Source organism: Balearica regulorum, chromosome 1, assembly GCF_011004875.1.
Source record: "Balearica regulorum gibbericeps isolate bBalReg1 chromosome 1, bBalReg1.pri, whole genome shotgun sequence".
Classification (NCBI taxonomy): Eukaryota; Metazoa; Chordata; class Aves; order Gruiformes; family Gruidae; genus Balearica; species Balearica regulorum.
The window spans coordinates 199,213,966-199,240,322 of NC_046184.1; the positions used below are offsets into that span (position 1 = coordinate 199,213,966).

The 26,357-nt window shown below is 41.1% G+C and overlaps 1 protein-coding gene across 5 annotated transcripts in view; it reads left to right on the forward strand.

The window, feature by feature from the left end:
• Positions 1-204: 204 nt before the first annotated feature.
• Positions 205-26,357, forward strand: part of CRYL1 (crystallin lambda 1) — a 93,070-nt gene continuing 66,917 nt past the window's right edge. For 4 of the 5 annotated variants that reach the window (XR_012833390.1, XR_012833391.1, XM_075742214.1 and 1 more), the window contains exons 1-3: positions 577-736; positions 3,612-3,719; positions 13,922-14,048. Coding sequence is in view for 3 of the 5 variants with exons in the window: in XM_075742214.1 (XP_075598329.1) it covers positions 585-736; positions 3,612-3,719; positions 13,922-14,048 (387 nt within the window). In the remaining 2 variants the exon portion in view is untranslated. Of the gene's footprint in view, positions 344-576; positions 737-3,611; positions 3,720-13,921; positions 14,049-26,357 lie in introns of those variants that run through there. The other variant, XM_075742215.1, reaches the window with a different exon arrangement.

The following is a 26,357-nucleotide window of genomic DNA, read 5'->3' on the forward strand; positions in this document are numbered from 1 at the left end:
CTGAACACCTTTGACTACGTGGCTGTAGGGGCCTACCTTTTTTAATGGTAGGGTAGAACCTCAGCCTGTACCCAAACCTTGGCCTTGTCTCACCCCAAAGCGGGTATGGCAAAGGCTGACCTCCTGCCCTTGTCCTGCAGGTGACCACCCCCACCATCTACCTCTTGCTCAGCCTGAGGGTGAACACACAGGGCCTGCCTTTCCACGGGGGCCAAAGCAGCGCTGCCAGCACATCGAGATCCTGGGGAAGGTTGCGCTGATCCTGTGAGAGATGTCATGGCTGTACCCCCGGCGCCCTGTGGAGGATGAGGAGGGGAAGGAGGCAAGCTGGGACTCGGCCCAGGTGAGAGCTGCCGGTAGGTCAGGGGGGACGGGGAGACCTCTCCGGGTCCGTGGAGGGACCGGCAGCCTGGAGGCGACGGGAGCCCGTGGGGGACCGGTACCCGCTCTCGCCCGGCCGCTCCCCGCGCCGCCTCTGGGCGGGCACTTTCCCCGTCGGGGAAGCGAAGGCCACCGGGCGGCTCGAGGAGCGGTCGCTGAGGGGCGCGGCGCAGAACCAATCGGAGCGCTCGTAGCAGGAGCCAATGGGGGCGGCCGTAACATGGCGGGAGCCGTGGGTGGGGGGCGGGCGCGCATTAAGGCAGAGGTGGCACTTAGCGGCGCGGTGGTGGTTTCTCATCCCGCATCGCCCGGTTCCCGCAGGCATGGAGCCCTCGCAGGTTGCGATCATCGGCAGGTAAAGTCTTTCTTCTCCCGCGCGTAGGTGCAGCGTCCTGGGGAGGAGGTGCCAGCCAGGCTTGGCCCCGGGGCCTCTGGGAGCGGATGCCCGGGGACGCGTGAAGGGGCTCGGGCGCCGTCCCGGCGAGGCCCGGGCAGCGGGGCGGTGAGTTTGCTGCCTCGGCTGTGCCCGCCATTGCAGGCGTCGGACGCCGCAGCGAGGTGCTAACTCGGGGCGGTCGGTGGGTTTCAGCGTGTGTCGTCCCTGCTGGGGAGAGCCGGGCTGGAGCAGGGGAGCGGCGCACGGCGGGTCTGGCCAGCGGCGGGTCCGTGCTGCTGCCGGGATTCAGGAACCCGGGGGGCAGTGCACCCCTTTGGCTCGTTAGGAAGAGTGTCTTTGCTTAAGTCCCTGACAGCGCTGTGCTACTTAAAAAAAAAAAAACAAAACAAAAAAACCCCCAAAATCCAACAAAACCACCAAAGCCACGAACCCACAACAAGCAGACCTCCACAGCATCTCAGCTTGAAGTCAGTCATCCTTTAGATCTGACAGAGTGCTGCTCTTTTTCATTGTAATGTTTTGTGTGTGTGTAAGTGCAAGAGGAGTGGAGAAATCTGAGCAGAGCTTTAAGATCCTGCTTGTCAACTATGTCAAGAAACTCCGAAGTCTCTGACAGACTATACTGTCTTGCCACAAGGTACAGCAGTGTTTTTTACTTGTTGAGAAGGCATTGTTTCATCCTGTTCTTGAGTAAACCTGAAGTTCTTTATTTGAACAATAATGTGGTGGGGAGAGAAAAAGGTAACACTCCCTTAAGTGCCACTGTAACTTGGTTCTAGAAGTATGGGCTGCAACAGACTTTATTAGCGAGACTGCATGAGGTCTTGGGACACGTGTCTTGGTGCCATCATGTGACGGTGACAAAGCTGGAGCTTACCGGTGGCATTTGGGGAACTCGTATTCACAGGTGTGCAGAGGGCCAGCAGAGCTCAGCTTCTGCTCTCTGTGGCACAAGTGCACTACTGAAGGCAGAAAAACTTCCTGGTAGCGTCCACAGAAGTTATGTGAGCAGATCTGGTGGTTATTGCTTCATGGCTGGACCCAAAATGACGGTGCTGAAAGTGTCAGAAAGGACTGTCTTGGGCTCAAATATGCTGACATCAGGTTATAACGTTGCTGTCATGTGCAGTGGAGTAACAGTGCAGGCCCGATACCTACCATTGACTTTGTACGCTCTGTAGTTCAAAAGAAAAAGCAAACCCCACAATCCTAAAAACCTGTATCAAAATAAAAGCAACTTTTTTTTGGTCGAACACTGATTTAAGGAAACTAATTTAATTTGAAAGTGCAATTTCAGAGATACTATGCTAATTTATAAAAATACTAGAAGATGAGATACGCTTAACTGACCCAAATGCTTTTATTTTACAAATATTTGTTACCTAGCAGGCTAAAGTATCTAATAAACCTTGACCCATACCTTGCCTTTTCCATAAATATGCTTGTTCTGTAGTTTGCCTGAGAACTGCTGAGGTCTGGGCTTACTGAAGTGAAGTTGTGTGTGTGTTTTTTCTCTTTTATGGTAAGTTTTGAGTGAGAACTTACTGTCCACCTAACAACACTAAATGCAAAGTTTCACACTTTTTTGTCCCATTATTTCCACTGATTCCTGCTGTTTCCTGAAACTTCCTGGTTTGTTCCTTTTTTTTTATATTTAAACCAAAGGTTGAACATGTTCCTGTTTTTCTCTTCCTTCTTTTCTCGTCTGTCCTCTTGCTTTATCTCTGACTTTTAGTCCCCTTTAATCCTTTATTGATGCACTAGTGGCCTTGCATTTTCCACTTCCCAGAGGTTGCTTAAGTTTAATGCTTCAAATACAATGATCTTGGAAATGACAGGAAATGCATGTAGTTATCAAAACCCCCACTATAACAGTCATAGATATGGAGTTCTGCTCTTGTCTCTGTTAGATTTTTTTTTTTTCAATCTCAGGTTATTTAAGCTTATGACACTGTGCCTCAGTGCTTCCATTTCAAGAGATTAATGCCTGCTATGAATCTAATTAAGTTAAAACCTGCATTGCTTTGAGAGACTTGATAAAATTGTCAGTTACAACGTTTCCTCTATGTATTTCTCAGTAATGTGACTTTACCACAAGGTGCAGGCAGACTGTTCCTGTGTGCCTCCAGCATGGTAGAGTACTTCATCTAAAAATAAAGGTAGCACTAGAGGTGGGTAGGTGGAAAAGTAGGATCAAACCCATGCTTGGTTGTTTTTAGTTTGGGGTTTTTTTTTTCCTTTTCACGTGCTTATGGTACTTCCTGAATTGCTGAGGACCCGTGACTTCAGTAGCTGGGCATTAGGTATTCTGATCATCTCTGAAGCAGGATCCTGAACTCTTGGACCAATGGGTTGCTGTCCATTTTTAGACTATGAACTGAACAGATGAGTTTTAAATTTGAAACCAAAACAAACTCTTTAATACAATTCCATGCACCAATTCCAGCTTAAGATTGTAGCTGACAAAACTTGAGTCCAGTGTCCCAAGGTAGTGGTTCCTACTATTTGGATTCTGCTGTCCTTTTTGTTTGGTGGCTTTGTTGTTTGGTTTTTGGTGGGGTTTTTTGGGGGGGGGGGAGATGTGGAGTGGTTTTTGTTTGGTGTTTTTTTTTTTTTCTTTCTCATTATCTTTCTCCCAGCTCTCAGAAAAGCTCCTACATAGCTAGCAAAGGATATTTCTCTTAGAGATTTATTTCTTATTGATATGTAACTAATCTTTTAATCAAATATCGAAGAGTCCAAGCTCTGTCTTCCTTCTTGCAATGTTTATAAAACCTCCCTCCCCAAAATAAATGCTTCTCTATTAATTGGTTGATATTTATTTTCTTTTCAGTGGACTTATTGGTCGCAGCTGGGCGATGGTATTTGCTGCTGGAGGCTTCAAAGTGAAACTTTATGATATTGCACAACAGCAGCTAACAAGTGCGCTGGAAAATATCCGGTAGGTCACTGGACTTGAAATGACTGGGACTGTAATGAAACTGTGGGATTTCTGTAATTATGAATGAACAGTCATATCTTATTGTTCAAGAGAGTATAGATTTTAAGCTTTGAAGAAGGCTTTAACTTAGAAGTAGAGGTCCTGTTAAGATCAGAACAACTGTGCTCCAAATCTCTCAATATCACTTCTGAAGAGCACTTTAATTCTTAAGTAATGATTTAAGAGCTTAAGTTTAGATCCAAATTCTTGAAACGATGTTTACCATGACTAGGTTATCTATAGGCCAAGCTTAAAATACATGAATGTAAGAGTTTTTGCATAGAAAGACAACAAAGACTCTTTCAAAATGGAAGTAGGTCAATATGGATTGCTGAGGAGTCCTGCTACAATTATTATTATTTTATAACTAGATTTTTTTAAAATTCTTAATATTTTTGAGTCCTAGAAGAACAGGTTGCTAGTTCCACTAAAGATGTATCTACTGATCAGTTACAGTAGAGGTTGGGAAGGAGCAAATCTGAGAGTGTGAGCACAAGAACAATCGTACTGGCTCAGACCCACAATCCACCAGCCCTTTTCTCTCTTGCCTTCTGGCACTATGGCTGAAGCCACATGCTTTTGGTATGCCACAGAGCCACAAGTTCAAGTCCTGCCTGTCTGCTCCCCTCCCCCAACCCTCAGTACCTAGGAATTGCTTGTGTATTCAGTAACTCTAGATTTCTTCCAAGTATTTCTCTAACCTTCCCTTGAACCTATGTAAAGCCTTTTGTGGCCTCCTTGCCAAAGGACTTTGTGTTCTGCAGGTTTACTGCTTGCTGTGTGAAGAGCTATTCCCTTTTGTTTGTTTTCAACCTGGCTCCTCGGTTGCTTTGTTTGGCCCCTCGTTCTTATGTTAGAAGGGACAGTGGCTGGTTGGCTCTATTCACCCTCTTCTTGCTGGTCATGAAATAAGGCTTTTTATATCTCTTAGAGAGAGTGCATTTGTAGAGCGGATTTGCGTGCAATCTTATGTTGCTGTATCAGCATTTAATTCTAAAGTTCAGGTTGCTTCATGATCGGCATCAACCTAAATGTGTCAGCCCTTCCTTCGTGATGCCTTGCAGTGAAATGTGTCAGCAGGTATGGGGAGTAAGTTGTACCTAAAAAAGGGGTGTGGAGTGTTGTATTCTGATTGCTTCCTGTAACAAGGCTTATAGCACAGAGGAGTGACTTCAGGAGCCCTTCGTAGGTAACCTTGATAACAAAAGAGGAGGAAAGTCTGTCTCCTACAATTTTATTTCTCCCCCTCCCCATCTTTCCAGATAGATGTTAGTCAGACCTAACATCTCTGTTGCTACACCTAGATGAGACACTTCTGGGTTGTTTTTTATTTTTTTGTTTCGTTTTTCAGAATTGCTGTCATAGCAGTAACTGTGATGAGATTCTGAATTACTGCGCGTGTTTTGCAGTCTGCGTTAGTAGAGACAACATTCATCCCTGATTTTTTTCTGTTTCTAGTAGCAAAATGAGGACTTTAGCCTTCCAAGGTTTTCAGCTTGGAAAAGTGAGGCATGAAATACCATATGTGGTAGGGTAGAGCGCTGTTCGGGTGTGCCTGCGTGTGCTGTCCCATAGGAGTTCAAGGCAGGTTTTGCCTTTTACATAAGGTGTTCTTAACTCAACTTATAATTAACTTGTGTATCTTGGCTGTTGTAACATCCTAGTTAAAAAGCCTAGTTTCAGGACAATGTCATTTTTATGACAAGAACACAAGCTCTGCAGTTTCTTCAACCATTAATTTAGTGATTGTACCTGTCAAAATGTGGTCAAACTTGAACTTCCTTGCACTGATTTCATAGCATACAACCTGCAGTAAAACCCTTTGAGTTACTGATATGATACTTGTGTAAGGGCTAGAGCTTGAGTAGGTAATGAGGCGTCGTAGGAGAGAGCAGCCAGGGGAATGAATGCCTGTTGGAGCTGTCTGACAAAGCCAGCTGGTGGCTACTTCTCTGGACTTGCTGGGATTTGCTTGCCTTTGTCTCCAAATCACTAGGAATTTTAGGGAAGTTTTTAGGCTTAAGGGTTTTGTGTTGTTTTGGTTTTTTTAGTATTGAAAAGTATTTCTTCCATTCTAGTCTGCAGTGAGCTTTTAGTGTATGGAGCTACTTTACATACTAAGGAGAAACTGGAGTGTACAGAGGACTATTTGTAGTTTGCCTTTTCTAAACAAAAGAGAAGTGGGATTTGAGTAGTAAATAATACTCACTCCTAAAAGGAGATGTTACTACCTTGATGACAGAAATGATACTTAAGTATTTATTAACTATTTTGTGATTGACTTTGAGTGCATTGACTTGTAACTTGTTCTGAATTTACATAAAGGACAACACTTCAGAATTCATTAATCTAATGAATTCAACTCTCATAAAACAGTAGGCTGGCAGCAGGGGTGTGTAGTTCTGCAAGAGGGCTAGGATGAGTCTGGAATGGTCCTACAACAATCATGAGAGCCTGCATGTAGCTGTATGGAAAATCTGAAATGTAATCTGTAAATTTATTCAAAACACTTGGTTATGGTTAAAAAATAAGATTAAAGCGTGGAATTTGGATCTAATGAAACAAGCGGAAATGCGTATTGTGTTGCCGCAATATCAGTAGACCAGATAGAGAAAGAAATGGAGGCCTAACATGGTATGATGGGTTTACTACCTGCCTACTGTTGACAGACGCATTGCAGTCAGTGCCCTGACACACAAAACGATTGCACATTGGATTGAACCAGGTGTCCTAGTAGCATTATTAACCAGTGTCTGCTCTAATGGAACAACCTTTTGTTCTGTTGAAGAAACAAACTAATGGACAGCTTTATGCCACACTTGACCTACTGAATGCATGCTGTAGTAACCTGCTTGGAAAATGTAACTTTTCATATCCAGTATGCTTTCTTCTGAGTCGATATGATTCTAGTTTGGATGCAAGATTGCTAAACTTTAAAATAATGAGAATTAGGAAAAACAAGTAGTACCCTATTGCTGAAACTAATCCTAAAACATAGGATGCAGAAATGGCTTAGTGCATGCCGCCCCAAAAACCTTTAAGATTCATGCAATGTGTAAATTTTTTTCAAATAGTTACTGTGCTACTGTTCTAAACATAATTAAGCTACTGATAAAGATTAATTACATTGGAAATGCTGTATTTTTTCCCAATGTAATTGGTTCATGTTTTATATAGAAGAATTCTGCATGTATAATGAAAGACTATTGCAAGGAGAAAAAGTTTAGGTCTAGACTCTGAAGAGAACACTAAAACTTGGATATTTGTGCACGCATTCTGTGATTTCTTTCTAGAAGTGGATGCTGGTTAAATGTGGTATTTACTTAGGCCCAAAAATGTATCCCCTCCAGGACACAGGAGAAAGTAACTTTTTTTAATACATAAAACCCAAACAGTTGTATGCATAAAGCTATAGCTAACTTCAGAAAAAAATTGTAGAGGATCTCAGGAAGCAGTCTGCGCTAAAATGTAGAGACAAGATTATTTTTAAAGCTATGTTATTATATTCAGCTGCACTGAACAGTACACTTAGAAAAGAGCTTCTAGTATATCTTCTGATCCTTCCTTTCTTCTCTTAGCCCAAGTAGAAAAATTTTCTGGGACAGATTAAAGTTGACTTTGAAGTGATAGTTGTATCTAGGGATATGAGCACATAAAATTACTACCACTACTTTTATTGAATAGGTACAAGTGAAATGCAATACTAGTATCATAACATAGAAATACTTGGTCAGAAGGGAAGCAACTTTGACCCTCTGCTAAATGGTAGGGACCCTCTCCCTTTGAATTAATTTAATTTTAATTAATTAAAATTAAAAGAAATTTTTAGTGAGTTCTGTTCTTCCAGAATGGACTTCTACAGAACTCTGCCTTCTGAAAACTGGTATGTGGTGCTAATGCTACGTGATAGTGAATCTAAACTCAAAAGGGAGTTCAGTGAGAATTGCTTATATGTCAGGTTTGTCTGACTATAGGTTGCTCTTCTGCATAGTTCAAAGATGTTAGGCCTTTAACGAATTGGAGCCAAGCAGTCTTGAGATAAGAATATCATAGTTCCTCTCTTCATTAAGTATTAATTTAACTGTAAATTTTATTGGACTTGATACATAGTAAAGTGCAGTATTGTATTAAGCAACCTTAACTTTTCCATGCTGTCAGAGCAAAATTGCTCTGAAAAACAAACAAGATGCGGGGGCCAGAAAAACGTAGCCAGGGATGGGGTGGGGAGATGCAAGGTGAAGTACTTTAAGAATTTTGTACTGTTGTAAGTGGAATCTAGAACTTGTAATAAAGGGCTTGAGTAATCAGGCTTGTACTAAATGAGTCTACCTTTCAATTTTATATCCCCACGCTGCAACCCCCCACCACCAAAAAGAGTGCAACTAACTAGCTAAGGAAAATGCCTTCATTTGCAGAATTGACTGGAGAACGTGTTAATAGGCTTTAATGGAAGGGGATAGGTTCCATCTTTCCAAAGGTTCTACCTGGCTATTCTGTAGTTGAAACCACCTACAAAGGGAAGTGTCTTCTCATCTCATTCCTTTGTGGCAGGCAGTCCCCCGGGCAGCTAGAATATATAATTTAAATAAGACTGATTTTTTTTTTTTTTTTTTTTTTTTTACAATTACAAAGGCTGTATTTTGAGAACAGTTATGGTGTTGGCATGTGCCCGGTATGCAGAGGTAAGAGGTTGTCCAAAAAGCTGGTGAAATCTCCATCCCTGAAGGCTTTCAAGGTTTAGCTGCACAAAACCAAGGCTAACATAATCTGGTGTTAGCAATATTTCTGCTGCAGGTGCAAGCTGGACTTGAGACTTCCCAGGGCCCCTTTCAGCCAGTGCATCTGTGACTGTGTGGGAGACCCAGGTTTCAGGCTGGGTCTGTGTGGTCAGAGGCGGAAATGTGAACTGTGGCGCTCTATTTTAGGTAGGCCAACTTTGGTTTTTGTGGGAATTTCCAACTTGAACCTGAACTTAAACAAATAATAATAAAAAAAAGACACATAGAAAACGCTTCCTAGCAGGTAGGTTTCCCAGCATAAACTTGTCAGTTCTGGTGCCATGATGCAAAAAAAATTTTGACAAACCTAACAAGTGGACTTACTTAGCTCACTCGACCTGGAGACAGAATTGGAATTGATCTTCTAAGGGTAAAAAGTGACTTGTAATAAGTTGCAGACCCTACTTAAACTCGGCAATATTGGCAACTTTGCATTTATCATGGAAAAACATAATGATTGTAACTGTATTTTCCCGTTACAAAATCTTTGCTCTCATTGCAGCATCCAGTTTGTGTAATGCCAGTATAGACGTCCTGAGTGTGCCATGGCTGGAAAACAGTTTGTGTGTGTGATAAGTTTAGGAGATCTCAGAACTTTGATTGGGTTTTTTGCATTGCCATGCTCTTATGCTACGTCCTGGCTCCTCTGTATTCTTTCTGTTGAGCCTTTTCAAAACTGTGTCAAAGGCAGATGTGTCGTTCATTAATATACTGCCATTGCTATGGATGAAGTGCATTTGACAGCCCTGGATCTCTCCTGTCTGGACAGAAACATATGTACTTTTGTGATCCTGCTTCTACTGCTCTTTCAAGAATGTGTAATATGTAATAGCGTTTTCATGGTGGTGTGTTGTGTGCTTACCTTCAGTCTGGGGAAAGCAGGAAGATGGCAAGTGGTTGCTAACACTTTCAAATGACTAATTGCAACTCAGTATTAGCAGCTTACTATTTAGCCATTTTGTGTGAACAGTGAGCTGGTCCCAGTGTCAGGGGCTTTTGGTTGCCTGCTTGGTCTGTTGTGTCTCAGGCTAGATACATGGGACTGATAATGTTTGAGTGTTCTGGTTTGGGTTTTGTTTTTTTTTTTTCCCATGCCAACTACTGTCTCATTTATCAGGCAGCACCAGTAGTCTGGTGCCATGACTGGTTAATGGCCTTAGTCTTTGCAACAATGGTTGGCTGAACTCGTGAAGAATAATATTGGTATTGTCTTTTTCTTCCCTCCTTTTTCCTTGCCGGTTTGGCCAGTAGATCTGTGATTCAGTGGTCTTTAATGTGTGCTGAATACTATGGCTGCCCAATAGTAGCTGTGGATAAAGGTGAGGCAATGGGGTGTGAACAAGATGAGTTAAGTACTAGGATCTCTTGCAAGATCCTTCTGTAAAGACTTTTAGAATAGGATTTGTAACCAGGAGCATCCCAGGCAGTTTATATGATCAGAAGTGTTGTTATAGATTGGGTACCTTATCTTGAAGCAAATACTGGCTTACTTCCCAGAGTAGTGTTGACATAGGCAGTCAGGTACAACAGTAAAACTCTGGAGGTAGACAAAGTGTGGGCTTAAAAGGAAGTTGTATTTTTCTTCGTTCTTCAAAGACCTTACTGGTATTAGTCAAACTCTTCAAGCTGCATGCACAATACAATCACAAAGCGAATTCCTGTGGTGTGTGCCACGGACATGGCTGCAATGACCTCAGTCTGCAGTCATCCTCAGGGATGATCACCCTGAAGTCTAGGCTGCCTTGAATAAAAAGCCATCCAGTAGAGGTCAGTGGTGCACTGCTGTATGTACAAACCAGTCTGATTTATGCCTTAATGTATGATAAATATCAGGGGAAACTCCCTTGCTTTGCCACAGAAGTGTGGACAATCTAATACCCTGGGGGAATAGAAAGACGGTTTAGCATTTGGAAGACTTAAAATTCATTTGTGGAACAAAAGAGCCAAAATGTCAATAAATGGGGGGGGGGGGCGGGCAGCAAAAAATTTTTCTGGGAGGGAAGGCCAAAATTCAAGTAATGCACAAATTGTATTTCCTATTCTGTGCTTTAAATAATTATACTAATCTAAATAAATGGTTAGCATGAAGATTGGTGGTGTTAACAGGAAGATTTGTTTAGGAGGAAAAATCAGTTTAGCCTTAAGTTCCAAAGTATGAAGATGGTGATTTTCCAGGTTAATTAAGAAATGGTGTTCTTGGTGTACAGTGTAGTGTGTAATGGCTTATGACAGAGAAGCAGAAATGATAGGATGGTCATCACTGGCAGAGAAGGCAAGGTATGGAACAGGAGACAGGTGCTGCAAACTTCTGTAAAAACTTGTGGAAGAAAAATAAAAGGTAGATCTCTTAAGTCTGTCACTCTAGCCTTTTTGAATCCCTTAGTTACCGATCATGGAGTGGAGTTTCAGAGGACTGGGGAGGATGAGACTAGTGTCATATTGCACAGAACAAGAACTTCACCCTCTTCTTCAAAGGAAATAATTCTGTTGTGGTCTCTTCAAGCTTAAATTTTGGGTTTGTTTTTTAAAAGCAATATACAGTGTATGAGCAAGAGGAGGATCCTGGATTTAGGCAAGTGCACCTGGGACATGAACTTCTGATGAATGGATAGTTAAGACCTTTTGAATTGCAGGAAACGGCCTCAGGTTGCGCCAGGGAGGCTTAGATCGGATATTAGGAAAAATTTCTTCATGGAAAGTGTTGTCAGTCATGGGAACAGGCTGTCCAGGGACATGGTGATATTTAAGGTGTGTAGATGTGGTGCTTAGGGACGTGGTTTAGTGGTGGCCTTGGCAGTGTTAAGTTAATGGCTGGACTTGATGATCTTAAAGGTCTTTCCTAACCTAAATGATTCTATGATTGGTTCCTTACCATCTCCCCTCACAAGGGGTAAAGGAGTCAGAAGTTTGGATATTCTAATTTAGGTGCACCTGTTTCTTCACAGATGAAGCACTGGCACCTTTAGTGTGCTGGAAGCCTTAATTATTGGATGGAGCTCCTGCCTAGCAAGCTGTGGTGTACCTTGGCAGCTTGGAAAATGGAGCCGAAGCTTCCTATTTCCTATTCCTTACCACGCAAATTGCTCAAAGGCAGAAGTCGGTGCTTTCCAGCCGTCCATTTGCTGTGTTGTTAAGAAACCAAGTGGGGAACTCATCCAGAAACTTGATGGATTTCCTGCTTATTTTTGTGGTGCTGCCTGGAGGGGACTGTTTGAGCATTATTTTTTTTTTTCTTTTCTTGAAGTGCTTTTAAACAAAACTTAATAGAAAAGAATTTCTGACCTGTTTAGCTTTGAATAGGAAAGGTCTGGGGTTTTGAGCCTAAATCCATATTTGAGAAAAGAGGCAGAAAGCTATTAACGGAACTCTTTTCATCAGTTCTGGACTGCATAAACTGGTAGGAATACTAATTTTGAAGCCAAGTCTAAGGGACTCGAGGGAAGCAAACAGGACAGACCTGAGCAGTGTGTAAAAAGCATATGACTCTTGGCTTCACATTCCAGCTAAGAATGAATTGAACTTTTTCAAAGTTCTTGTCCAATGTAAACAGAATGCAATGCCTAGCTGTTTACCCAGGCGTGCTTTGCCTAAGAGTCAAAAATCATTTACCATGATCAGCTCTAACAAAAATAAAGAAGTAGTGTTAGAAATTGCAGTACAGAAATGATGATCTGGAGTTAATTGCTGAAGCAGTTCATTGAAGAGGAGAAAGTTAATGCTTGTAGGAGTTAGTGCTGTGTGTGTACATGCATATAGATTTCTGTTGTTGTTGGTTTTGTTGTTCTCAGTTTGAAATACAGGTGCATATTCTGGTTTAGAAGGTGCACGGTCACCTTTTACCAGCTTCAAACAGAGCCTCTGACATCTTACCTACTCCCAAGTTTTTGGAAATACTTTGATTTATTGTACAAAGTCCACAGTGATCTGAAGGTATTTGGTTTTTTCTGGCTTGTGCTAAACCAGGAGCAGAACTGCTCTAGGTGGTTTTTGGCTCCTGCTAAGTGGCTACTGAGTACTTCTTGCCTTGATTTTTTTTTTTTTTTTTTTAGCGGGGTTGCTCCCAGGATAAGGTATTGCTGCTCTGAGTTGGTGTCAGAAAGATACATTAGGAAGCTGTTTTGTTTGCTGGGGCCTGGGCAGGTGTATTAAGGACTGAGGTGTGGCTGGAACTGGAGATCATTTGGGACTGTATAAAGTTCTGCCCATTTGACATGTACTGTCCCATAAGGCCCTTAACGAAGACTGTCATGTGTGCTTCAGTGCCCCAGTCACTTAGGAGACAAATGGTGGATCACTGGTTATTTCTATATGCAGTTGTACGATTTGTGCAGTACAAAAATACATTAACTTTTTCCAGGCTGTGCAGCTTCTGTTTGCTACAGCTTTTCCACCCTCCAGCTGGGTGGCGAGTACAATTTATTTATCATGTAAAAAGGCATCCAAAAAGAAGCCAAAGCTTCAGAACTAGATTGGTAGGGAGAAGAAAGGGCTATTATTTGCTTTTTTCTTTTTCTTTTTTTTTTTTTTTCCCTGCTGCTAATCATTAGCTCAATTTCCTCTTCAGGATGAGCAATTTTGCTGAATAATAACCAGAGGCTCAAAGGAGTTCTGGCTTGAGGTAACTGACAGATTTATCTGTGATAATGGCTACATCAAACAGCTTTAGGTTGACTGTGATCAGATAGTTTAATCCCCTTTAATTTCTATGGAAATTGCTCCTCTAAGTGACTTCTAACAGTTTTGGAAATGGCTTGCTTGCTCTGGATTTTTGAGGGTTTCAAACTGTAGAGACTTTCTGAGGAGGTGTCGTGTCCAGCCCCAGCAATGGTGTGTACTTAGCATTCACGTCAAGCTCTGGCCACTCAATTTAGTAACTACTTGAATTTTCTGACACTTGCTCTGTAGTCATTACCTGTGTAGGTGTGTGGGGTTTTTAGGAAGGACTCCTGGCTGTATGGAATGTATTTGTTTATTTCTATACAGTGAAACAGTATTCCTGCAGGGAGGCTTTGTACCAAAAGAGCTACTCTTTGTAGCTTTGTACTGTTTGTTGTTGCTAGATGAAGTATATTAGGGACTCACATTAAATCTGAGTAAACAAACTCTTGCTGATCCTGCAGCAGTGAAAACAGGTTTGAGGTGATGACAAGCTGGGATCTAGGAGTAGATCTTAAGAGCTGTCCATGCTTGAAGAGGAGAAAAATGTTTCAAGATGGAGGGAGCAAAGAGAAATGACCAAAACAAACCTTTATATTTTTTGAGTATAAATATATGCAGTGATAATGCAAATAGTAAAGTACTGCTGGGTTGTTAAGAAGCTTTTTAAAAAATTAATGGTGGCTTAAGAATGATAAAGTACTTAATTGTGTATGTTGTTTCTGTCAGCAAACAAATGAAAGAGCTGGAGGAGTCGGGCTTCCTGAAAGGAGCTTTGACTGCGGAGCAGCAGTTGGCTCTCATCAGCATCTGTACAGACCTGAAGGCAGCAGTAGAGGGTGCTACGTTCATTCAGGTAAGCAAAGATTTGCAAACTCCTAGCAAACAGTTTAGAAAGGTCATCAAGAGCTGTGCTGTGCAGTCGATGTTCAACATCCTGACCACTTAAGGATGGTTGTGCTTGTTAAAGTTCTTTCTGGCCTAGTATCTTGACATGGGAGATGATGCCTCTTTGTAGGATTTCCCTACTCAAGAGTCTTTGCAAGTTTTTTTGTGTTATGTTGGAAGAGGCTGGTAGCTTGCTAAGCCAAGAGAGAATTGCTGACTTCCATGTGTAACAAAGACTTTACCTGTTGGAAAGACAAATGTGGGGGAATGGGAGCAGGAGATTCTTGGGGGAGATGATGTCTTTTAAGGGACAGCACACATTCTAGTGCTGGGATTAAAACGTGTTTCTTCCTCTCTGGGTACCTCAGGAAGGCAGGGACTATGGCTATGCCCAGGGGTGACTTGACTTCTGACTGTGGGGGAGCACTGTAGCCAAAAGCAGCTATCCAACAGTGTTCGAGTATTAAAACCAAGATTGATATATAGGGCTGGAATCTGTGCTGCCCAGTAAAATTGGGATGGGAAACAAGCTATGTTACTGAACCTGATAGTCTGTTCAGTCTATTAGTATGCTCACTGGCATAGGCATAGTTCAGGGAGTAGATGAGTTGGGAACCATTTCTGGGGTAAAGTATGAATGAGTTTGCATTGGACTTGGCATCTTCTACCCTACGTGGTCCCCCAGGATTATTCCAGTGTTGTACCATTAACTGTCCCTACACGTATGTGTGCTGCACCCAAGAGTTTACAATTTACACTGTTTCAGGCTGTAAATCCCATGGTCTGCTTAGCTGCAATGCATCCATGATAATAAATTGAATTAAAAAGAGACAGATTTCCAGACCTTCTCTTCCTCCCAAGTTGGTGAGGTGGAGGGAGAGAGAATGGGAGACAGGACAAAGCCTCACACAGGAGTCAAGGTGTGAATGCACTATAGATTTTTTACAGTGGTATACTATTTTGTGTTTGCTTTCTTTTCTCCAAATCATGAAACTATATACTGTTACCTCAGTATCTCACTCCTTCATCAGTAACAAGCTTAGAGTTTTTCAGCTCATATTATTATTTTCACATATGTATTGCCTACCTCTACTGAGTTTAATCTGCAAATTTATTGTCTAGTCACTCAATTCTGTAAAGTCCTTCCACAAAGGCTTGTGATTGTAATGATGATGACTGACTTAATTTTGTCAGCTAACTTTCAGGTCAATTATGAATGGATATAATAAAGGACACAGATAATCTCTGAAACAGCTCTGGTCAGCATCTTCCACTGAGTAAGAAGTGACTGATCTTCCTACAGTCTGATTACTATTTCTTTACTAGTTACTGTCCATGAAAGGACCTTTTATCTCATATGTGACCAGTTAACTTCCTTGAAAGCTTTTATTATTTTTTTTGTTGCAAGACTTCTGGGCATTGTGCCTGTCCTTGCTGCTTCCTTTAGAGAATTCTACCAGATCTGTGAATCAGGACTTCCCTCTGAAAAAGTTGCTTTGATTCCTCTCTATTTATGTAATACTCATTTCATGCTACCTATTGCTCTTAACTTGCTTGCTAGAGACGTAAGGCTTACAGGCTCATTGTTGAGATCTTTCCTAAGTTCCCTTGAAAGTGGCATCATGTTTGCCATTCTTCTGCTGTTTGGTACCAAAATAGTGTACATTCAATTTTGTTTCAAGTGAGCAGTTGTATATCACTGTTACTGTGTTGGGTATTCAAACCATATTGAAACATGTACTAGTACCTTGGTTCTGGATCCACTCCCCTCTGTTCTGTGACTTGAGAGGGACCCTGGGCATACCCAAGACTAAGGTTTCAGTTTTCTGCGAGGATTAGAAGGAGAAACAGAACAGTTGCAAATAAATAACTGTTCTGTGTGTGTTTTCCAGATGATCGTCCTTCTGTAGTTTGATGCATTCTTCTCCATGCATTTTGAATAATTAAGGGATTTTTTTGAATTATTCCTCGTGTAAATTGCAGGGAGGAGGGGAGTCTGCTTTGTTTAGTCTTAGTTTGACAAATTAAATCCTGCATGGCCATGTTCATTTGGGTATTGTCTCAACTTTGTGAAAGCTGCCTCTTCGTTTCTAGTAGACTCCCCTAGTTTTTCCTGTTTTCTTTTGCTCTTTCAGGTGTTTCTTACTACCTGGTGTGTCCATGTGGTGTCTTTACTTTCTCTGTGTGCTAGCTGTAAGGATCTGATCCTTCTTACTGCCAACTTTGTAACACTTTAGTATCCGCACTTTTATTTTGGTATCTTCTTTTGAAGCTAAGTGCAGCTGTGATGGAGTCCTTGGCTTTTGTTGCTCCTACAGAGATGTTGAATCTTAGCATGCTATTGTTCATCTTGAGAGGGTCTTCAGCAGTGAGATTTTTGAATAAGGTACTGCATGCTACTTCAGATTAAATCAGGGGCTGCATCATCTGTCCCTCCCCCCATCAGCTGATCTATGAAACAGTCATTGAGCAAGTGTTGCAGAATCAAAGTAATTTTTAGTTGGAAGGGACCTGTGGAAGTGATCTGGTCCAACCTGCTGCAGGACCAACTTACATCAGCTTGCTCAGGTTTTGTGCAGTTGAGTTTAGAGTATCTCTAAGGCTAAACACTTCTGGTCTCTTTGTGTAACTCGTTACAACGTTTGGTTACCCTCACTGCTAAACTTCTTTCCCAATATGTAATTGGAATTTCCCTTCTTGCAACTTTAGTCTCTTGCCCCTTGTCCTACCACCATGGACCTCTGAGAGGAATCTGGCTTCTCTGTGTTCCCTTCAGGTAGTTGGAAGACAGTGGTGGTATGTTGATAGTCTCTGAATACCAACAATCTACCTGGGGTAACTCAAGCTTTCTGGTACTGTTTCATGTTCCCTTAACCCTTTTGATGTTTCAACATGTAGTCATTAAGCATATAAATGAAAAAGCAAACGAGAAAATGAAGTAGCTGCAGTATGTCTGTGGGTAACAAATCATATGTGTGAAACACTGTTGGTGGTATTCATATCAACTCATCAGTTTCAAACCATAGCATCAAATTTTGGTTTGATACAAAGTGTTAACAAATATACAATGTAAGTGGGCAAATAATTTGAACTAGTCTTTAATTTGCTCTTGGAAGGGGGTGGAATAGATCTAAAAGAACCTTAATTCTGGGCTCACAGCCTTATTTCAGTAATGTACAGACTACTCTCTGGCTGAACCATACTAAACTTTGGAAACGTTGCCTAGTGCAGCTTTGAACCTGGAAGGACAAAATGGACTATTGTAACTTACGAGTGCAAATGTTCTGACTCTTAATTAAAAAATAGAACATCAGTTGCATTAATGTTCAATATAGAGGACTCTATCTTGCTTAATGATATAACCTACTCATTAACTTGTTAGAAGACTTTCATGAGAATTGCATTTCTTTACCCTAGATTTCAGTCAGTTAAATCTTAACTTCTGTTCAAATTTGATCTTTGTGGAATAAGTCCACTCCAAGCTTTAAAAATTTCCTTGCTGTTTGCACTCCTTGAATGAATTCCGTAGACAGCTGCCTTCTATGCTATTTTCATGGGACATAAAACAAATGGGGTGAAGTTGTAAAAAGTGGAACTTATTAAATGACATTAGTGATTATATGAAAGTGAAAAAGAGGCAAGAAATAATTAGGACTGAGTAAGAAGAAAATTCATAACAGTAATGTCATGAACCATTGAAAACAAAGTATGTCTTGATGCATATTGTTTTATACATTCCCTCTCCTGAACATTTTTATGAGGTAACTTATCTTGATTGTTGTGCTTTGCATCAACTTTTCCATTAGCTGAAAAGTCTATAGAGACAAATTAATGGATACATTTGTACTATAATATCCCTGACACAGAACTATCTTGGGTGAGGTAAATGTTTCTTAATATTGTGCTCTTAACTTTCCTGCATAAATGTATGCTGACTTTTGTCTTTATGTGACTATGGGGTACCAAACTTTTATTAGTACTCCTTTCCCTATTAAAAATGTATTTGAGTGGATGTGTGTCTAGTTCCTAAATAATACAAGCTGAACAGAAATTAGTGTGGCACTCGTATGATCTCTTACCACAATGCTAGTAAAATGAAGACATATCTTATTTAAATGCTTTGCTTTGGAACAATTTACTAAGAGAATAATAAAGTTTACTAGCTCTTGGAGGAGGAGAAGATGACTAATTATTGGTAAGATCTTACTCTTGACCCTTGAGCTACTGTGTATGCTGGTGAGTTGAGGCCTGGCCGGGCTGGTTGAAGCCGGACATGGCGGGTGGCTGAGAGGTGATCTCTGAGTCCATCAGTTGTGCTGAGGCATGGGACAAAGCAGGCTGGCAAGGGGGTGAAATTAAGCTTATGACTTACATATCTTGTGGTAAATATCTGAGGTATTTATTCTTTTTGCTTTTGAAGGAACTCTGCCTGAAAGCCTTAGAACAGTATCTTTTTTTTTCCCTCCCCTCTTTAAAAAGAGTGTACTCCCCTCCTTCCTCCCCCCATTATACCTGCAAACTCTTTTGAACTAGTGATAACAACACTAATAGATACATCTTCAGCCTAATCTCTTTTAGATCTTGCTGACTCTTTTCTCTCTCCCAGTTAGACATAGAACTGTTAGGAAAATAGTGTTACCAGCTTAAAAACAGCTTTCAAAAAACCAGTAGTGCTTCAGAATGAGAAACCAGCATTGACTTGGGAGCTTTGACAGGAGGTATATCTTGTCTCTTGTCATAAAAATTTGTCTTTGATTGTCAGGTAACAATTTCTACCACTAGCTGTTGTTTTACTTTCCTGATGGCTTTCAGGAGCCTTTTTATTTCTGGGTAGTATCTGCGGACAGCAATGGGTAAAGATGTCTTCAGCTGCCCTGAGCTCATAGGAGAGAAGACCATCCTGGTTTGGAAGCTGCAGTAATGATGTACTTCTGTAAATACAAAGCTGCGGGATGGCAGAGTGTGCAAGCGTTGCAGTAACATGGCTACTTCTGGACTGGTCACTGGTCACCTCTGAGCACTGGGCAGACAAACATGGGCCTGTTTGCTCTCAGCTGGTAAATATAACCTTAGGCCTGATTTTACCCTACTTATCTTAAACACTGACCTGAGGCACCAGAAGCTATGTTTTGGCTTCTGAAGGAGCTGGTTTTAAGAATGTGACCTGACTCGCTGTGTTTGTAGAGTTCCAAGAAAATTCTTTTCCTGATTTTTAGGGCTTGAAACAGTCTGATCTCCAAGACTTGCTGTAAAATACTTGATAAAGTCAGTATTTGAGTTGAACTGAAAGACGATGTTTGAGTAAACAGCTTGCCAGTGTCACTGCTGTGGTACTGCTGCTGAAAGGACTTTTGTCCTTCCAAACTTTCTAACATTCGCTCCCCATCTATCCTGTGGTTGTCTGCCGTTACAGACTTGAATATGGTTTTGGTCCCCATTACAGGAGGTCATCGTTGCCATAACTGTCATCCTGTCCAGCAGTTAATCTTGCTCCTCAGGTTTTCTTTCAGTGCTCCCTGGTCTCTTTTCTATGGCTATATTGTATTTCCATTGTCTTTCCTAGATGATTTTGCCTATTTTTCAGGGTGGATGGGATCACAGAAGAAGAAAACAGAGAAGATCTGATCCTTTCTCAAAGGTTGTGGGGAGGGGGATGTCAATCAACCTGTTTGAGATCTTACTGCCCTTCCCTAAGGGAACAAAAAGGATCTTCATCTCTTTTGTAGCAACTTGATCAGCTAGTCTGTCTGTCTGAATATTTTTGTAGGGCACATGAACATCATGGAAAAAGATGGAGCCCTTCATGGCATGATACTGTTTTAAACAAAACAAAAATCTGCACACAATTCCCCCACACCTTCCCAAATCTGAAAGTCTGATTTTTAGAAAATGTAGTTCTGAAAACTAGTACTTCCTCATACCCTGTTTTGTATTTTGTACTAAATGTTGAACAGACACTTGTGATTCAGTCATTTATTCTGAACAGTATAAAATGGCAGTAACTTGATCTTTTTATTGCTCCAGTTCCTTAACAGGGTATGTTTCTGAACTTTAGGAAAGTACAAAATGTTTCCATCCAAATACTGTATTTCACCTCACCAAAGTGTTATTTACTTGTACAGTATCATGTGGTGGACAGCTTTGCATGTCACTCAAGAGGTAGTGATTTAAGAAGCATCAGATTTCACGCTGGTATGAGCTCATAAGTTCAAGACAACTAAGAAGTTACCACTTCTTTTAGATTTGAAGTGAGTTATAGCCCTAACTTTTTTTTAAAACCTTCAGAGGTTACTTAGTCCAACTCCTGCCCCAAGGCAGGATCAGTCATACCTAGACAACTGTCTGCCAAAAATGGGTTAACCTGTTCTTAAAATCCTCATGTGCTATGATTCCTTCTCCTCCCCTGTGTTAAGCATTTTACTTCTGTGCATACCTACCTGTAGAAAGTCTGTAGCTCAAGCCCCAGGATGTGAACATATGTGACCATGCCTTTCTATTTTATTTATATTTTTTTATAATTGTGTCAAAAAGTGATAATGCAGCTCCGTCATTAACAAATTGCCAGTCTGGTTCTCAGTTGAAGGAGCTGCTGTTCTTACCCTGCTTTCTTATCCTTGGCTTACAAGATACCACTTCTTGTTCTGGTTGAAAGTAAAGTCTTGGTTGCCAAGGTTGTGTGGCTTGCTTTGGGCTAACTAGAGTTGGCTTACATCTAAGGAGTCTTTTGTCACCAAACACATTTTTGTTAAAGATCTGGTATTTGGACATGTGCTTGAAACCATCTTGGAGGAAGCTGTGTACCCAGGTATGCAGAATGAATATCTGCAGGGGGAAAAGGGGCAAACAACCTGATGAGCTTCTGTTCCCTTGTGGGTATCCCATGTGGCTTGGGTTCTTGCATCATCTCCAAGTGTTTCAGGGTCAAGTCCCACATAACCTTCCCTCCCCACTGTGGTGCACAGCCAGGTTGCTCCCCCTGCTTTCCCCATGACCCAGGCTGCTGGGGGCTTGAGTTCTAGTCATGCTCTAATATAATCCTGTTAATTATCAGAGTCTATGCTGTTTGTTGTTTCTGAGGGTGTGTTTTTTCTTTTCATCTTAATTATTTTAGCTGATCAAAATGCTGATACTACACTGAAAGGTGTGCAATAGCCTGGGGACTCCTTCAGTAACAGCTGTGTGTACATGTCTCATGTTTCTGTGGTGTGTCCCAAACTCGTACAGTAGTCTGCAAGAGTGTGTCTCCTGCCCAGCTGCTGTCCCTGCCTTTACTCTGTGATGAGGGTAATAATACTTTATAAAAGGAGGCTGAAGTAAACGTGTCTCCCCCCCCCTCCCATCTTTGCAGTTTGAAACGATGCATTTTTGTTTGACATCTAAAACTACTTTGCCATTTTGGTGAGGAGCATGATGGAAAAGTCCAAAATACTTGCAGTCAAGTATTTGTATTTGAAATACGTAATAATTTTGAATTTTGTGAATTATCAAACCTATTTAATGCATGAAAAATTTTAGATTGAGCTAAATCATAATGGTTAACAATAATACCAGATGCAAAATTGATATTCTGACGTAATAATTTGTTCTGATAATATAAATACCATTTTATTTCTCTGCTTGTTTCACTAGCTGAACTCCCAAACTCTGCAGTCAAAATGTCACATTTTTTTAATTGCAGGTTGTGTAGTTCCCCACTGTTTGACTCTTGTTTATGGAGTAGAATGCACACCAGTGTTTGACATGGAATACAAAAGTAATAAGCTCCAGTTTCCTTAATAGAAGATGCATCTTTAGTCTTCCACAACAGAAATGTAGACCTAAACCCTCCAGGAGAAAACCAAACCAGCATGTCAATATAAATATAAATAATAATTATTAGCACTGAAATGCTCAGTGCTATCATTAGTATTTTAAACACTACTTTGCTTAAAATATAATTTGACTTTGACATGGATTCTGTAAAATGATGGTAATGACAGAAACACAGCAGTCTGTCTGCATCCGCAAGTGGAGTAAGTACATGCAATCTTGCTTTGATAACTTCTTGATTCTCAACTTTGCCAGTAGTACTGAGGGGAACAGAATTGGTTGTAAAATTGCACGGTTTAATTTGCAGGGAGATTATTTTAGCATATGTACTTGTTTTCCTGAACTCAACTATGTTTTTATAAGAATCTTTTCTTCATTATTATTTAGATGTGGCAAAATTGTATGGAATGGTTGTATTTGTACATTGCTAGCTATAGTAACAGTACTTTGAAATCTGTTTCTTTTAATTAAATTTCCAGGTTTCCTTTTCAGGTATTTTTAATGTCTGTCTTTCTATAGATAACCTGAATACTGTTTAAAACTCACAGGTCCCTGCTTTATGTAAGTTTATGTCAATCAGGTTTTGTTTTAGAAATACGACATTCTAAAGTGATTTGGTAGGTTGAAAATAAAACAATTATGCCTGAAGTCTTTTCTGGAAAGTGTTTTTTCTAGCAGATTATAACTATAGAAGATAATGAAAATATTTGTCTAAATGGATTAGGCACCAAAACTTTCAGAAAAGCTGTTTTTCTGAGATTCAGAACTCTTTGTTTCTTAATCTTGTGAAGATCTGTATATTCCCACAAAAAGCTGGACATAACGTGTTCCTGTCACAGGAGTGCTGGCAGTCTGAGTCCAGTTTGTGAGATAGTTTGGCGCTCTGAAAGCTGCTGCTATGTCCTCATTCTATGAGAGGAGAGGATTGCTATTGCTTGACTCTGGGAAGTGTTCTACAGAAATGCCTCAAAATTGTCAGCTAAACTGCAACACTGAAAAGCTGAGACCACTTAAAATGCTGTAAATTATATGTGTATAAATAGAGGAACAGAACCAGGGGTTGTGGCATGTTTGGAGATTCTCATCTAACTGCAGAAGATGAAGAACATCCTTGTAGTGATCAAAGTGATTATGGCTTCTAAACAGTTTGCCTCCTACTTGAAGCTGTCATAACCTGACGGCTTTGACTGATTATGCATTGGTAAAGGTTCAGACTGCCAAGGAGATAAATCTGGGCTGCCTTCTAGTCAGGTGATCACAAACTCAGTTCAATACCCAGATTCCTCCTCAACCGTCTTACTTCTGCCCAACTGTGCAAAATAGGTATATGTACAATACCAAACCAATGTCCACAAAATGATGTCTGAAAGTAGGAGATAAAAGAATAGTATCTTGGAAAGGAACTGAACCAATCAAACTTCAAGATTGCCAATAAATGTATGCTTATTAAGTGTCTAAATATTTGCTAGTAGGTATTATGTTAGATCTAACCTTATACAGATAGTTGTGGTAATACAGGTATTTGTAGTATTATTATTATTATTGTTCTTGGTACCAGTAATAACACAATTGCAATTAAGTGTCATGTGGTCAAGCATCCCTCAGTGGGAGGATGTCACTGTACTAGTGAGATCCTCAGCTAGCTCTGCTCTAGGGCCAGCTTTCATAGAACTGCTTTATCTACACAGTTAGTTACAATCTGAAATCAGACCAGAAGTTCAGACTTACAGCTTGTGCTCTGAGCTCAAACCACAGGTCAGCTGCTCTTTCTGCTGATGAGCACTTCTTGTGGTATCGTGTACCAGTGTGCATCCTGTTGGTGCATATCATGTATCCGGAGCTGGGAGAAAAAGGGGGGGGTTGGGGGGGGGAGCTGTGTCACCACAGAAGCCCCATTGAATTTACTGGGAAGAAAGAGGTCACAGAACTCTTGAAAATCATTTTCTAGCCACAGCTGAGGTAGGGCAAGGCTACAGGGCATTCTTGCGCTTCATGGCTGTTCTTCATGTCAACGGAGTCCAGCTTTTGGGGGTTAGGTGGTGTAAGACAAAGGTAGGAGAGGAACAGTTGCCCAGAGTATTTATTACGTGCTGTGAGCTAGCATGCACGGAGCTTTGCCTCACTTTGAATGAGGAGCCAGTTGAGAGCTTACAGGTCAGGATTAAACAGGACCATCAGTGTGAGAGACATTGTGATAGATGTCTGCTACAGGCCACCTGATGAGGAAGAAAAGGCCTTCTTCAGACAACTAGAAGAAGCTTCACATTTGCAGGCCCTTGTCTTTATGGCGAGGCTTCAACCACATCAATCTCTGCTGGAGGGGCAGCATGGGAGAGCCCAAACAATTCAAGAGGATTCTGGAATGCATTAATGGTAACTTCCTGACACAAGTGGTTGAAGAGCAGAAGAGGGGACATGCTGTGCTGGACCTCTACGTACAAACAAGGAAGAATTGACTGGAGATGTGAAGGTCAGGGGAATCCTTGACCGATGAGATCATGGAGTTGAGGATCCTGAGAGTAGAAGCAAGGCAAAAAGTGGGATCACAACCCTAGACTTTAGGAGAGAGGACTTGGGCCTGTTCAGGCCAAAACCTGCTTGGAAGAATCCCATGGCATGTGATAGTCTGGGAACGAAAAGGGTTCTAGGAGAGCTCAAGATTGATCTGTATCTGCACTTGCAGGAATTTACATTGTCATAAATCTTTATATTAAGATTGCCAGGGAGGAAATGTTTTCTTGATTATGTTTTGAATATGCAGCAGCCAGAATCTAGTCAGGAGGTGGGAACTCATCATTGTGCAGCTGTGGCTTTCAGTCTTTATTATTCAGCAATTCCTTATGCTTGGTGACTTCCGTCAGACTCCATACTTGGTATTGAGAGGGCTTGATGCTGCTCCCTGTGACAGCATCTCCAGATGCTCTTACAGAAAGTGGTTTGCTTGTTGCTGAATGATTGCTAATGTTTGAGCTCCGTGCCAGTTTAAATCTTTGGCTTTCATCTTACACTGCTTTCATGCTTGTATAGGACAATACCACTTATTTGGGGACCGTACCACTGTGTTTCAGTGCTTTACTTCAGGCTGTGCTTTGTTTCTTTCACCTCCCAGTGCCAATAAATCCATGGCCTTGGCAGTGATTCCCATTGCTAGTGTAAGGAGAAGGGGGTATTTTGCAAGATAGTGCTTTGGGAGGTGTATCCTAGAAGGTGGTACAAGTGAGTTGCTACCTTGGTATATCTGAGAATGGATAGAAAGAATCTGGGTAGATGCCAGCATTTAAATACAGGTAACTGAAGTTGTGCACTTGGATGAATGTGGACGTGTGTGGGAGCACAGATGGCGGATAGCATGGTGAAAGAGCCTGTACAAAACCACAAAGCTGCTGGATTTAAACAGATAAAAGTCCCTAGCTTTCTGTGTACTGGCATTCAAGGGGTTGTGTCATATGAGTGCAACTTTTTAATTAGGGGCAACTAGACCTCAATCACGTTGTTTGGGTATCAGTGTTGTCTGCTGGAGAGAGAGTCTAGTATGTGTTTATCTTTGTGTAGTTCCTTAAGAGTTTTGTAGGCTGGTCAAGTAGCCATTATGTGTTCTCTGAACATGTATTTGAATAGTGTGATGCCTCCTACCTTTAAGCCTTTAATTCAAAACAACTCTTTCAGGAGGTAGGTTTTAAAAATTAACTGTCATGTTCTGATCAGGCTGTTAAAAATATGTCAAATAAAGTTTAAATTGAAGTCGGATTAGTAGCAACCTTGTTCAGGTGCTCGGGCCTTGGAATAAAGGTCTACTGTTCACTGCAAATGAGACGTGTGATCCACTCTACAAAAAGGGCACAGAAATATTCAGTGTCACTTAAAATGTGTAGAGGTGTGTGCTAACCTTTTTGCACTGATTCTTTGAGAGGGACTGTGGTAGCTTTAAAACCGTATCTTATCCGCTCACTGTTTGATCTTCTCTTTCTCAGGGTAAACAGAATAGCTTCAAACCTCTCTAGGCTCTATAACTGACAGCAAGTGGGGTTCCTGTTTAATGGATTGTTTAGAACTTAATTTTCCCCCTGTTCTTCAGGGAATTGGTGTCTCTGAGAAAATAATTGCATGCTTGGTCAGGACAGAAACTTTATTGCAGTGATCCAACAGCCTGAATACAATTATGACACTATATGAGAAACTTCAAGCAAATGGCCCATTCAGAAAGCTTACGTAACCATGGCAGGTTTGAGTTTCCAGCAGATTTGGGTTTGCCTTTTTGATTATCATCTGATGTGAGAAGAGGCTTAGAGTTTCAAGTTCACAATACGTCTATTCAGAGCAACTCTTTTATTAGCTTGAACAGTATCTGCAGAGTTCTCTTCATCTTTGGCTTTACTAAAAGAAACTATTTAAACTTAACCAACAAGCAGGGATCCTGGAATTATAAGCAGAGTATCATTTTGTTTTGATAAGGCTGTCTATTACTTTG